Raw genomic sequence first — 12,205 nt, forward strand, 5'->3', positions numbered from 1 at the left:
AACTTATCATTTATAATGAAAATGCAAATACGTTAAACACAAAGCATCTCAGTGTAGATTAAAAAGCAATGCCAACTACATTCTATTTTCAAGAGACAACTTAATGCCAGATGAACTAGAAAAATTAAAAGTAAGGGCTAGAACATTTATGTCAGGCAAATATAAATAACACGAAACCAGGACAGACAGACTTAACATCAGGCAACATGGAATCGAAGGCAAAATGTTTAAGCAGAACAAACTGGGTAATTTCCTAGGGATAAAAGTTACAAACCTAATGAAGGTAAAGTAGTTGCAAACCTTTGTATATGCAAAGCAAAAGTTTAGATATCCTAGAAAAAAATGAACAAATATACAATTGTATTACTGCACAGGATGAGCTAATACAAAACCAAATAACACCCTATCACTCGTAAATGAAAAGAAATAAACCAAGTCAATCTCTTAAATAAACCACTGGGTCAAAGGGAAAACAAAAACTATAAACACAGAGTATTTAGAATGCAATGGTAATGAAAGCAGTAGTCCTAAAATATGAGATACGGCCAAAATGGAGGGACATATTTTGACCTTAATAAGAAGACATAGTACCATAGAAATGTTAACTCTTCCAAAATTGATATATAAACACGATTCTTATTAGAATTCCAGTGTTTAAAAAAAAACAGATAAAAGATTTTTAAAGTTCATATGAAAGAATAAAAGAGAATGGATAAAAGTTATATAAAATAAAAAAACAGCAAGGAGGGACTTGCCTTATATATACTGAAATTTAGCATAAAGCTTCTGGAATAAAACAGATTGGCTCTGCCACAGAACGATAGAATAAAGAATTCATAAATAGATTGGTTGCTCTCTTTATGGTCATATCTCACTAGATGGGACCTGTGGGGAACCATGGTCTAAAGAAAGGCTTCAAGGTAGAGCAGAGGACAGACAGCTCTGGATGGCCAGGACCATGCAAAGTGGGGTGTGCAAGCAGGACAGGGTCCCAGCAGCCCAAGTGGGTTAGTGGAAGATCTTGGGCTTCTCGTCCTGCCTCTGCCACTTCCCACGGAATGTCAGGAGAAGCCAGTTTTCCTCTCTGAGTCCTGGTCTCAGACAAGCAGACATAAGAACATCAGTGCCAGTATTGTCATTGTCATTGTCATCAACACGCCCACCAAGCGCTTACCCAATTCTACGCCGAATCTCGTCGGGGTCTGTGGCTATCACCACGCCGATCAGAGGTTTCTTCTGGTTCTCCCACAGCTGGAAGTGGTAGAAGTGCTGCTGGAAGATGGGGGGCTCGTCCACATCTGTGATGTTGATGATGACGCGGGCTGTGTTTCTGCTGGAGGTGCCTCTCAGGTATCCGAGGTTGATGGTGGGGTCCATGGCCTCGATGGTGAAGCTGTATTGCCGGATGCGTTCATAGTCCAGGGGCTGCGTTAGGGGAATGTATGGTGAGCACCTGCTCTGAGCTAAGGGGGTGGCATGTGGTCTTCACAGCAACCCTGCACGGTAGTACTAGGGTGTTGGCCATTTTGTGATGAGGAGCCTGTGGCCCAGACTAGTGATATGTCCAAGGTTATCAAGAGAGAGGCTGGGCCTGGTGTCCATTTTCAGCTACCCCCATTTCATCTCAGCAGCCTCATGACCACACCCCAACCCTGGCTCTGTGCCTGGCCCCATTGCGAGTAATGAGGATATGCAATGGATCAGCCATGGTCCTGCTCCCAGACTAGTGGCTCTATCCACTGGTCCTTAAGGACTTGCCTTTCCTTTATGCCTTTTCCCAAGATGCTTCTCCTCCCCTTCATGCCTAACAAACTCTTGCTCATCCCTCAAGAAGCCAATCAGAAGGCAATCAGATGTCCTCTCAGAAGCCCCTCCTGACAGAGGTAGTTGCTCCCTGCATGGTGTTGATACATAGCACTCAACACACCCGGCTATCCTTTATGTTTATACGTCTGTCTCTCCCACTCACTGAGAGCTTCATTGACTCTGGAGGTTGTGTTCTCCCCTGGGGATCTTTAGTCCCCAGCATGGGGCAGGGCCAGAGAGGAACTCAGGCCCAGGACTCTGAGTCCTCTACATGGCAATCCCGGAGCCATTCTTATGCCCCTGATAGGACTTTTCCCTCCTCTCCCAGATTCAGTGGATCTGACTTCTCTGTCAGATCCAGCCACTGTCCTTGGCCACCCATGTCCTGTCCCCAGGCACTCATTGTTTTCTTACCTGCTGATGGCTTTTTACTGGCCAGGACACAGTGCAGGCCAGGAAGTGCCAGGGAGTTAATGCCCCCAGGAGCAGCCCTTAGTCAACACTGCAAGGGTTTGGTGTATAAATACCCCAGCTCCCTTGCCCTCTGCTCTGCAACTCTGAGTTGTGTTCAATACTGTGTCCCGGAGGTACCCACTTGCCTACCCTCCCATTAATGAGCCCAGTATTAGCTTCCTTCTTTTCACATGTTGCCATTCCTGGAGCTTCCTGGGATCACCTCCTACATAAATGATTTATAACCAAATCCTTGTGTCAGGGTTTGCTTCAGGGGTAACCCAGCCCGAGACACTGTGTTACAGTCTCCATGAGCACATGGCCATCTCTGAGCTGACGCAGAATGTTCTCCTTTGCTGGCCTCCGGCTCAGGAGCAGCCCCTGGGCAGAGGATGCCAGGAACCTGAAACCCCACATCTGATGTCATTGCCACAGGCAGGCCTACAAACCTTCATGGGCTTGATGATGCCCTCGTTGTGGGTGGGGTCTGTCTCGATGATGAAAGTGTCCCTGTACTCGCCTTGCACGATGTTGTACTTGGTCATCCGGTTCTGGGGCTCATCTGGGTCCTCCACAAACAGAGAGCCCAGGGGGCTTCCCACGCGGATGTCTTCAGGCACCACAAATGTGTACATGGCTGATGCAAATAGGGTGCCCCAAAGGGCAGTGGGTTAATCAGACAGACAAGGTGATTATACCTTTATATTATCCTACCTTATTTTGATACAGGAAATAAACATTGATGAAATAATGATAACAACAAAAATAATAATACCCCTGGGATTCTGGCAAAGAGGTCTGCCCTATCTGTCCATCCCTCCATCCCTCTATTCATCCAAGTAGTTATTGAGCACCTACTGTATGCCAGTCACTTTGCTAGGGGACCTATCAGTTGACAAGAGAGACAAGTTCTGCCTTCAGGGAGTGTTTGCCGTGCACAATGAGGCCACTCCAGGAGAACTGGCCTGTCTTTGTGTGGCTGAGACTCTGAGTTGTGACATCCGGCACCAGAGGATGCAAGTGGACAGAGCCACGTGACTTTCTGGCCCAGCCTCAGCCAGGGCATGGGAAAAGCTGTTGGCAGACATATTTTGGGGAACAATCATTCTGTGGGTGGGGTCAGAGCCCAGCCCTGTCTCTGGATACAGAGCTTTGCTGTCCCTCTGCTCTTTGGCTTGTGGGAATTTTCTAGCTGGGGCTTGAGTCTCAGGGCCTGGATTTTCCTGAGCCCATAGGATCTGGGTGAAACTGCTCCTATCTGTAGTGGGGCTCTGGGCACAGGGGTAGCATCCAGCAGGGGGCATGGTTCCCTCTCATCTGTGGGAATGTGGCTCAGGATGAAAGAAGGGCTCCTCCCTGCACCAAAAGGATTCCTCTGGGCCTTAGGTCAACCCTGGGGTGGGTAGAGAGGGAGAGGGACTCAGGGCTCCTCCCCCAGAGCCCCCAAGTTATTGAGTCTGGAGTGCTCCAACACCCGACCTCCCCAGCACCCCAAAGGAGGGGCTCACTCTGGGTGAAGATGGGGAAGTTGTCATTGACGTCTTGCAGAGTGACCAGCACAGTGGCCGTGCCCGAGTCCCCCCGGAGGCCCCGGGTGTCTTGTGCCTCCACCACGATCTCATATCTGGCTTGCATCTCTCGGTCCAAGTTATTAGTTGTCGTGAGAATGAGTCCTGTAAAAGTGTCCCAGCAGGAGCCATATTACCTAGGAGCTTTTAGAAAATACTGATGCCTGGGCCCTACCCAGAGAGAAACTGACTTAAAAGCTCCCCGGTTGATTCCACTATGCAGCCATGGCTGAGAACCACGAGTACACATCCACTATTTCCACACCCTGCACTGTGAGGCCAAAGCTGGTATACAGCAATTTGGTCCAATATTGGTCCTAGCCACCTGGAGCATTGTGTTGAGAAAGGCCATGAGGACACATCCAGGCTCAGAGTGAGAGTGCTGTGATGGATTAATGATGTCTTCCTTGGTGCACCACAGGATAGCAATGGTGTCTGTGCTATGCACCTGACATCCCTCTGGAAGACAGTGAACCCCAGGACTGACCATCTAGTTCCCAGACTCAGTCCTTACAGTTTTTTAAGTCACAATAACTATGTGGCTATGCTCATTCTATATGTTATCAAATTCAAACTTCACAGCTACCATACAAAACCAATATAGGAATTCCTATTTTCTAGATAAGGGAACTAAGGCTCACAGAGGTTAGTTGACTTATCCAAGGTCACTAGAGGGGGTTGGTAGCAGAGCCGGGGTTTAGAAACCAGATCTGTCTGAACCTGTACCCAGAGCTGCTAACCAGCATTCTCTGTTGCTTCTCGGTCACTGCTTGGGTAACAAGATCCTGCTTTTGTTCCCTGGACTTAAGTCCATGTCTTGGGCACCTGTCTGCTTCCTTCTTCCCTGACCAGCCACCTTGTCTTTGCTTGTGATACTGACCACCTCCATGGGACAGGGTGGTTCAATGGTTGGTCACAACTGTCAGACTGGATTCCTCACAGCATCTGCACCTGGAATATTCACAGCCCTCATCCCCCATCCCCCAAGTCGGTGCCTGCCCAGGATGGTTAGTCACACAGACCGGAATTATCGATGGAAAAATACTTTTCTCCCTTCAGGACTTGGTACACGACAGAGGTGTGATCTGCCACAGTGGGGTCATCTGCGTCCACTGCTGTCACACGGATGACCGAGGTCCCTGCAGAGAGAGAATACTGAGGTTGCTGCCCTGAGACTGCTGCCCCTCACCTCATCCCTGGATGAGGGCAGATGGGACTCAGGCTATTCCCTGTCTCGACCTTCCCAGTTCTTCAGGGAGAAAAGGCTGCTTTGTTTCCTCAGGAGCTGGCATGGGGAAAAAGTGCTGGCAGTGGTGGGGGCCCAGCCAGGCCACCATTGAAGGAGGCAAAGAACAGGTGGTTTGTACATTTAGGAGGGAAATTAGGGAGAGAACAGAGGGTTGGGGTCAGGAGGAGAAACCGAGGAGAGTAAGGGCTTTTCTCCCTCTCCTGGAAGGGTGAGGACAAGGAAATGGGAAGGTTCCCCCAAAGGAGTGGTGTCACATCTCTCATCACCCCCTTAAACTCCAGGGTCCACATTTAACAGGAAGTTCTAGTCTCATGGCCCTGGCTAGGGACCCTAGACTGAAGGGGTGGAGAGGGAAGCCTTTTCTGGTACCGTCTGGAGAATAGGGGAGGCCCGAGGAAGGGGTAATAACCTCCTGAGCCTGGGGTCCAGGCTGGTGACACGTCTTATGGCCAGGGTTCTACCCTCCACTCCACTACTACACAGCCTCTCGAGATGACTCTTCTTGCATTAGTGGCAGGGCTTGGTATTCTTCATGTACAAAGGCTACACTCTTGGTGTGCCAATCCTGTGGGTCAGAGGCAGTGGGTGGGATTTGCTCTAAAGAGTAGTGGGATATGTGTGTCTCTGATGGCCAGGGGTCAGTCCATTACTAGGTCTGAGCTCAGTTCATGATCAGGATCAGGGCTCAGTCCATGACTACGGTCAGAGCTCAGTCTGGGGCCAGGTCAGAGCTTAGTCTTTAGGGACCAGACTTTCAAGTCATATAAGGTGGCAACACAGTCATTATAACCACTGCCCTGAACTCACTGAACTCTGACCCCAGGCAGTGAAGTGCTTGATGTGAGAGGTGCCTCCAGGATGGGGATGAGGGAGAGAAGATGGGGAGGGACAGACTGGGCACTTACCCACAGCCGACATCTCGGGCACAGATGCATTGAACAACCGGTGCGTGAACACAGGCCAGTTGTCATTCACATCGTGAACTTTGATGGTGAAACTGGAAGGAGACTCCAGGTCGCTGTTGGTGTCCTTGTCCACGATGAGGGCAATGAGGTGGTACTCGGAGGTCTTCTCCCGGTCCAGCCTCTCAAAGGCATACACATCTCCTGTGTCCTCGTTGACCCGGAAGACCTTGCCGACAGACTCTCCTCTGAGCAGGTACTTGGCATTCTTTCTGTTCACGCTCGACTTGATCTAGGAAAGAGAGGCAGCGTGAGCTGAGAATGGGCAGTGGTGGCTGTGTGCGCGTGCATTCATGTAGGTAAGTGTGTATGCACGTGTGCATGTGCGTGTATGTGCATGTGCGTGTATGTGCACGTGTGTGTGTGTGCGTGGGTGTGTGGTGCTAGTGAGGGGTCCTAAATGTGACACTGAGGTTTTTAACAAGAGCCTTGACTGGTCACCAGTGAATTGTTCCTGCCCAGGTCACTGCAAACACCACATTGGTGTGAGTTGCCTAGCAGCACCCACTGTGCCTAGAACGGTACCTGGGACATAGTAGGTGCTTAGAAAACATTATTTGAGTGGAAGAATATACTTGGTGCCATTGGAAGGCAAGAGGGATTTTTGCCCCTTTGAAGTCACTTAATTTCTCTGAGTGGTAGTTAACTCATTTGAAAAATGAAAACAATATCGCTTCTGATGTTGAGTTGCTCTATGAGCAGAACAGCCCTTTTGAAAATGAGTTCCAGGAAACACTGGCCTCCTTTGCTGTTCCACACAGTCAGTGGTGTGCTCAAGCTGGCTTGTGTCAGTGTGGCTTTCAAGAGCCAGCTTAAGTTTTCAGGAATATTTGTGAGTTGGTTGTTAAACATAGCCATTATTAAACATGGAATTCTATAAACTTACAATTAAATAAATCAAATTAAAAACAAAGGTAACGTATTCAGAGTTCATCACTTCTAAACTATTTTACTGTGTTCAAGAGGCTAATTATGTCTGTTATTCTGTATGATGGAAATACTAAATAATGATGTGTTATCCACATCTTTTCCCAACTCTGGCCACAGTGACATCACATTGGTTGATTGAAATTGCAATTGCTGCAGATCAGGATCTTTTCCCCTGGAGAGCCAGTTGTCAAACATTTATCAGCACGCCATTGGTCCCAGTCAATTTAGTTTTGGAATGGTCACAGTCTCCTGGAGACTGTGATTGTGTAGTCCTGTAGAAAAGAATTCCAATGAGCTTTCTTTAACTCAGGATTTCCCATACTTACTAGGCCACTGAACTATATTTTTTTTCTAACACATACTATTGGTGTCCTAAGATATGTGTGTTTCTGATGGCCAGGGCTCAGTTCATGATCAGGATCAGGGCTCAGTCCATGACTAGCATTAGGGCTCTGTTCATGATCAGGATCCGGGCTCAGTTCATGTCGAGGGTCAGGGTCAGTCCATGATCAGTATGAGGGCTCAGGGTCATTGGCGCCCTTGGTTGGAGCAGCATCAGCAGGGTGGCAGGGTGAGAAGCCAAATGGCAGAGTGTAGGGAAGAATCTGGAAGGTGAAGGAGTGGAGGCAGATAGTGAAGACGCTACCTCTTGGGTGGACAGGGAGGGGGAGAGGTTGGCAGCTGGTGGGGGCAAATCCTCTGGTGGCAGTGCTGTGGTATGCATGGGGCAGGTAGTTTCCGAAGTGATTTCAAGGCCCAGAGGCCGGGAGGTACAATGAATAGCTGGACAGCAAGCAAGGAAGCCACCAGCTCTGTAACTGTGGCCTGTGGGGATAATGGGGACTCAAGGAGAGGCGACAGTCTGGGGCCTTGCATGAGTTGCTCAGGATCAAATTTGCTTCTAGATAGGTGCGTTAGGACCCGTGAAGGCAGGAACCGTGGTGGGAGGGCACGTCAGCTTGGACCTATTTTACTGGAGTTCTGCAGATGATTTCATGTAAATGGAAGTTTCTGTTTTCCTGTCCTCCAATGTTTCCTAAATAGACTTTATTTTTTAGAACACTTTTAGATTTACAGAAAAATTGGTAAGTACAGAGAGTTCCTATATGACTGCTCATCTTTTCCCTTAGAATTAACATCTGACATTAGTGTGGTACATTTGTTATAACAAATGGACCAATAGTGATAGATTATTATGAACAAATATCCATAGTTTATGCATATTTCCTTAGTTTTACTTCATGTCTTTTTTCTCTTTCAGGATCCCATCCAGGACACCACATGACATCTAGTCATCGTATTTCTTTAAGCTCTTCTGGGCTGTGACATTACCTCAGACTTTCATTGTTTTTGATGACCTTGACAGTTTTGAGGAGCACTGGGCAGGTATTTTATAGGGTGTCCCTCTACTGGAATTTGTCGAATGTCTTTCTCATGAGTAGACGAGGGCTATGGGTTTCTGGGAGCCTCCCCCGCTTGCTACTAGGACCGCATTTGGACATTAACATCTCAATGCCAAAAGCCAAGCTGACCCATATATATGGATTCAGAAGGCTGCTCAGGGCTGTCTCCTGTTGTCCATCCAGGTCTGTAAAGAAAGGCTCAGGCTCTGACCCTGATAAACAGGGACTTCCTTCCCTTGGATTACGTCCTTGGGAGCTGGGAGGTGATCCTTAGAGCACTGTCCTTGCCTCTCCCAGGTACTCTTGTTTCTTCTCCGGGTGGATCCTCTGTCTTTGGCCCTGTGCAGGGTGCCAAGTGAATGCTGTTGACAGATGGTGGCAGAACCAGAGCTCTTTCTGCTGCTGGCAGGCCCTGGGCGAGCCCTCCACAGCTGCATGTGATGCAGGTGGCCCCGGTTTCTGCTGACACTCCCTGTCTTACCCCACAGATTTTCCTTGGAACTAGCCATTTTCTTCATAGGCTGATTCATGGCACAGTTATCTCACTGGGAAGGTCATAGGTGGGTTGACTATATTTTCCTCTATGACACAGAACTCACATTCATGCTGAGAGAGTCAGGAACCTAGACCTTAGGGCTCTGTCCTGGTCTCACTTTGTGATCCTGGGCAAATTCTTCCCCTCTGAGTGGCTATGATGGAGTATTAAAATTTGCCAGCCATTCTGGATAGCAAGAAAGGCCTTTTGGGCACAGTCAGCTGGCTGGGGTGGGGCGATGAGTGGAAATTCCCAGTTGACCCCATCTGCTTCCTTTAGCCTGCAGGGCTTTTCTGGTGCTTCAGCCAGATGGGGATTTTTCTAGGACCAGAGGGCACCCCCATCACCACCACTGGAGGAGTCCTTGCCTGACATATTCTGCCTTCTAGACCAGGGTGGGCAAACTGTTGCTGTAAAGGGCCAGATAGTAAATACTTTCAGCTTTGTGGGCCATATGGTCCTTGTCACAGCTTCTCAACTCTGCCATCGTTGTATGAATACTTAAATGAGTTGGTGTGACTGGTGACTGTGTTCTAAGAAAACTTTATTTACCAGACAGGGCTGTGGGCCAAATTTGGCCCACAGGTGGTTGTTTGCTGACCCCTATCTCCCTGAGGGTAGGAACCTTGCCTGTCTTTGCCTACTGTTGACTTCCCAGTACCCAGTCAAGTGCTTGAAACCGACCTTCCTTTCTCCAGTACGTTGACCCATTCTTTCTTGGGACCAATGTTCAGATTCCAAGAAGCTGATGTGGTGAGATTTTAATGCACTCAGAAACCTTCTTCCTCACCGAAAACTCTCAAAATACCTCCTCCATCTAACTGTTACTGCATGTGAAATTCCATCATGTGGACCATTCCTTTGAATTAGACTGGATAGTTTTGACATCAATGACAATTTGACATGGTGAGACAATTCAGCAGTCACTCAGATTAGCTCCGAGCTCTAGGAAGGTGGGCTTGGATGGATATGTTTTAAAGGAGGACAAAATGAAGGTGTCCTGGAATTTGGGGAGTGGTGTGGGGGTCATGGAAACAAGGATGAGATGCTCTGAGAGAAATGGGTTTTTGAGGAGGTTCAGAAGCCTAGACCAGGGTTGGCAAACTATGGCCTAGATGGTTCACTTTGTTATCAGCACATTTTTGTAGATGGCTGCTCAGGCCTTTCCTGATCTCTCAGATGAGAAAATTTAGCGACAACTTTGGCTGGCTCTGCCCTATGCCCTGAGCCCGCAGGCGAGGCTAGCCTTCTCAGGCTGAGCATGGGGTGGCCCTTCTGCCAGTGCTGTCTTGTCTACAGACTGAAGGCTGGGAGAAAATGAACCATGGTGCTCACCATCACCTATAACATCACCACCATCATCTCCACGATCACCATCATTATCACCTTCTCCTTCATGACTGCCATCGTCACAATCACCACTACTATCACCATCATCACTACCACCACCACCACCACCTGCACCTTCACCACCACCATCATCTACCCCTTCACTGTCAACATCATAACCTCCATCACTACCACCACCACCATCAGCATCCTCACCTTCCGCTTCACTATCACCAGCACCACTAACACAACTATCACCTCTACCATTTTTATCCCAATTGCCATCACCCTCACAATCATCACCTCTACCCCCACATCCATCACAATATCTACCACCATCTTTACCATTATTATCATCCCCACCACCACTGTCACTATGGACCAGCTGCTGATGGCTTCTCCTGTCCTGGGGCCTGAGCATTACCTTGCCCACATAATGGGGTAGTGAGGTGTTTCTCTCTTCATCGATGTGCATCTGATTCCAAATCCAGTCTCTCTTCTGGCGCCGGAGGGTGGGCAGCATGCTGGGAGTATCCAGTTGTGCAGGGTTAGTGCCTGCTGTTGCTGCTGCAGCTGCCACCAGCGAGCCCAGGCAGGCGCCCAATACAGCGACCAGCATCATGAGCCTCTGTATCTTTCCAGGACAGACAGACCTGGGAAAAGAGGAGAGACACCATCAGGGCATGGTGGCTACTGCCCAGGGTTGTGGGCATCTCCCATGGAGAATCGAACAACCTTTGTCCATTCATTCCTTCACCCTTCACTCTCTGCTGACAACAGCAGAACCAGACCCTGTCCCTGCCCCCAAAGAGCTCAAAGTCTGAGAGGGGGAAGACAGGCACAGAAACAATTCCTACTTGCAGGCCATGTGTGCTAGAATGGAAGGAAGTGCTGGGGATGTGAGAGCCCAGAGGAGGGGCTGCAGGAAGGGTCTCCCAAAGGAGGGGGTGATGCTGATGCTGATGGTAGCTCCAAAAGCCCCATGCATGAGCTCCAGAGCTCATGCCTGGAGAGAGACAAGGACCCACAGGGTGCAGGATGAAATGGGCACCTGGGTTATCCTCATTGTGCAAATGAAGAAACTGAGGCACAGAGGCATTAAGTTCACACTGGAGTAAGTGGTGGGGCTGAGAATGGAATCAGGTGTCTGACCTCAGTGGCTAACCTTTATCAAGCACTTGTTATTTGCCTGACACTGTTTCAGGCACTTTATATGTGTTATCTCACTTAATCCTCCCAGTAACCCCCGAGGTTGTTGTAATTGTATCCATCATTTTACAGATGAGCTGAGGAACAGAGAGGTTTAGTAATATTCCTGAGATCACCCAGATTGTAAGGAGTAGAGCCAGGATCTGAACCAAGGCTGTGTGGCCCAAAAGTTCAAGCTCCTTCCTAGTGCCTTACCTTGTCCCAGCAGCTGCTGCTATGGGTGAGATTTAAAAACTCTTCTGAACAAACATACCTCCCTGGCCAGCCTGAAAGAACCCTTGGCAGCTTTGCATTGGGTCAAAAGCTCTTTTACTCAAATGTCTTAACCCAGGGAGTCAGCCCCTCACCCAAGATCTCATGGTCAGCTTAGGAGCTGTTACAAGAGCAGGGTGAGTGGGGTGGGGGGCTGGGAGGTTGGGTTCACATGACCAGCTTTATAGTTTATGGAGCCCAGTGCAAAATGGAAATGTGGGGTCCTTTTTTCAAAAGTTATTCAGAATTTTAAAACAGAGGCAAAAGAATATTAAACTGAGCATGGGGCCCTTTTAAGTGCAGGCCCTGAGCAGTTGCACAAATAACACAGTCTTGAAAGCCACCCCAGGCTAGGGATGTGGGTTCCTCAAGAGATCAAGGCCTGTCTTCATCCTGAATTCCAAGCACAGGGATTTGTTCCACCACCCCATGGTTGGGTAAGGCCATGACCTTGGCCATTACCATGCCCTCTTAGCCTTGACTCTGTCTGTCCACCCATCCTGGGTCCT

General features: G+C 48.8%; 1 protein-coding gene across 2 annotated transcripts in view; it reads right to left on the reverse strand.

Annotated features, from left to right (window-relative positions):
- Positions 1-12,205, reverse strand: part of CDH5 (cadherin 5) — a 33,694-nt gene that overhangs the window by 10,706 nt on the left and 10,783 nt on the right. For both annotated transcript variants that reach the window (XM_063111634.1, XM_063111633.1), the window contains 6 exons: positions 10,660-10,888; positions 5,982-6,270; positions 4,850-4,966; positions 3,768-3,932; positions 2,709-2,896; positions 1,175-1,425 (listed from right to left, as the gene is read on the reverse strand). In XM_063111634.1, the coding sequence (XP_062967704.1) occupies positions 1,175-1,425; positions 2,709-2,896; positions 3,768-3,932; positions 4,850-4,966; positions 5,982-6,270; positions 10,660-10,857 (1,208 nt within the window). In that variant the 5' untranslated portion in view covers positions 10,858-10,888. The remainder of the gene's footprint in view (positions 1-1,174; positions 1,426-2,708; positions 2,897-3,767; positions 3,933-4,849; positions 4,967-5,981; positions 6,271-10,659; positions 10,889-12,205) is intronic.

The sequence above is a fragment of the Cynocephalus volans genome, chromosome 10, assembly GCF_027409185.1.
Source record: "Cynocephalus volans isolate mCynVol1 chromosome 10, mCynVol1.pri, whole genome shotgun sequence".
Lineage (NCBI taxonomy): Eukaryota > Metazoa > Chordata > Mammalia > Dermoptera > Cynocephalidae > Cynocephalus > Cynocephalus volans.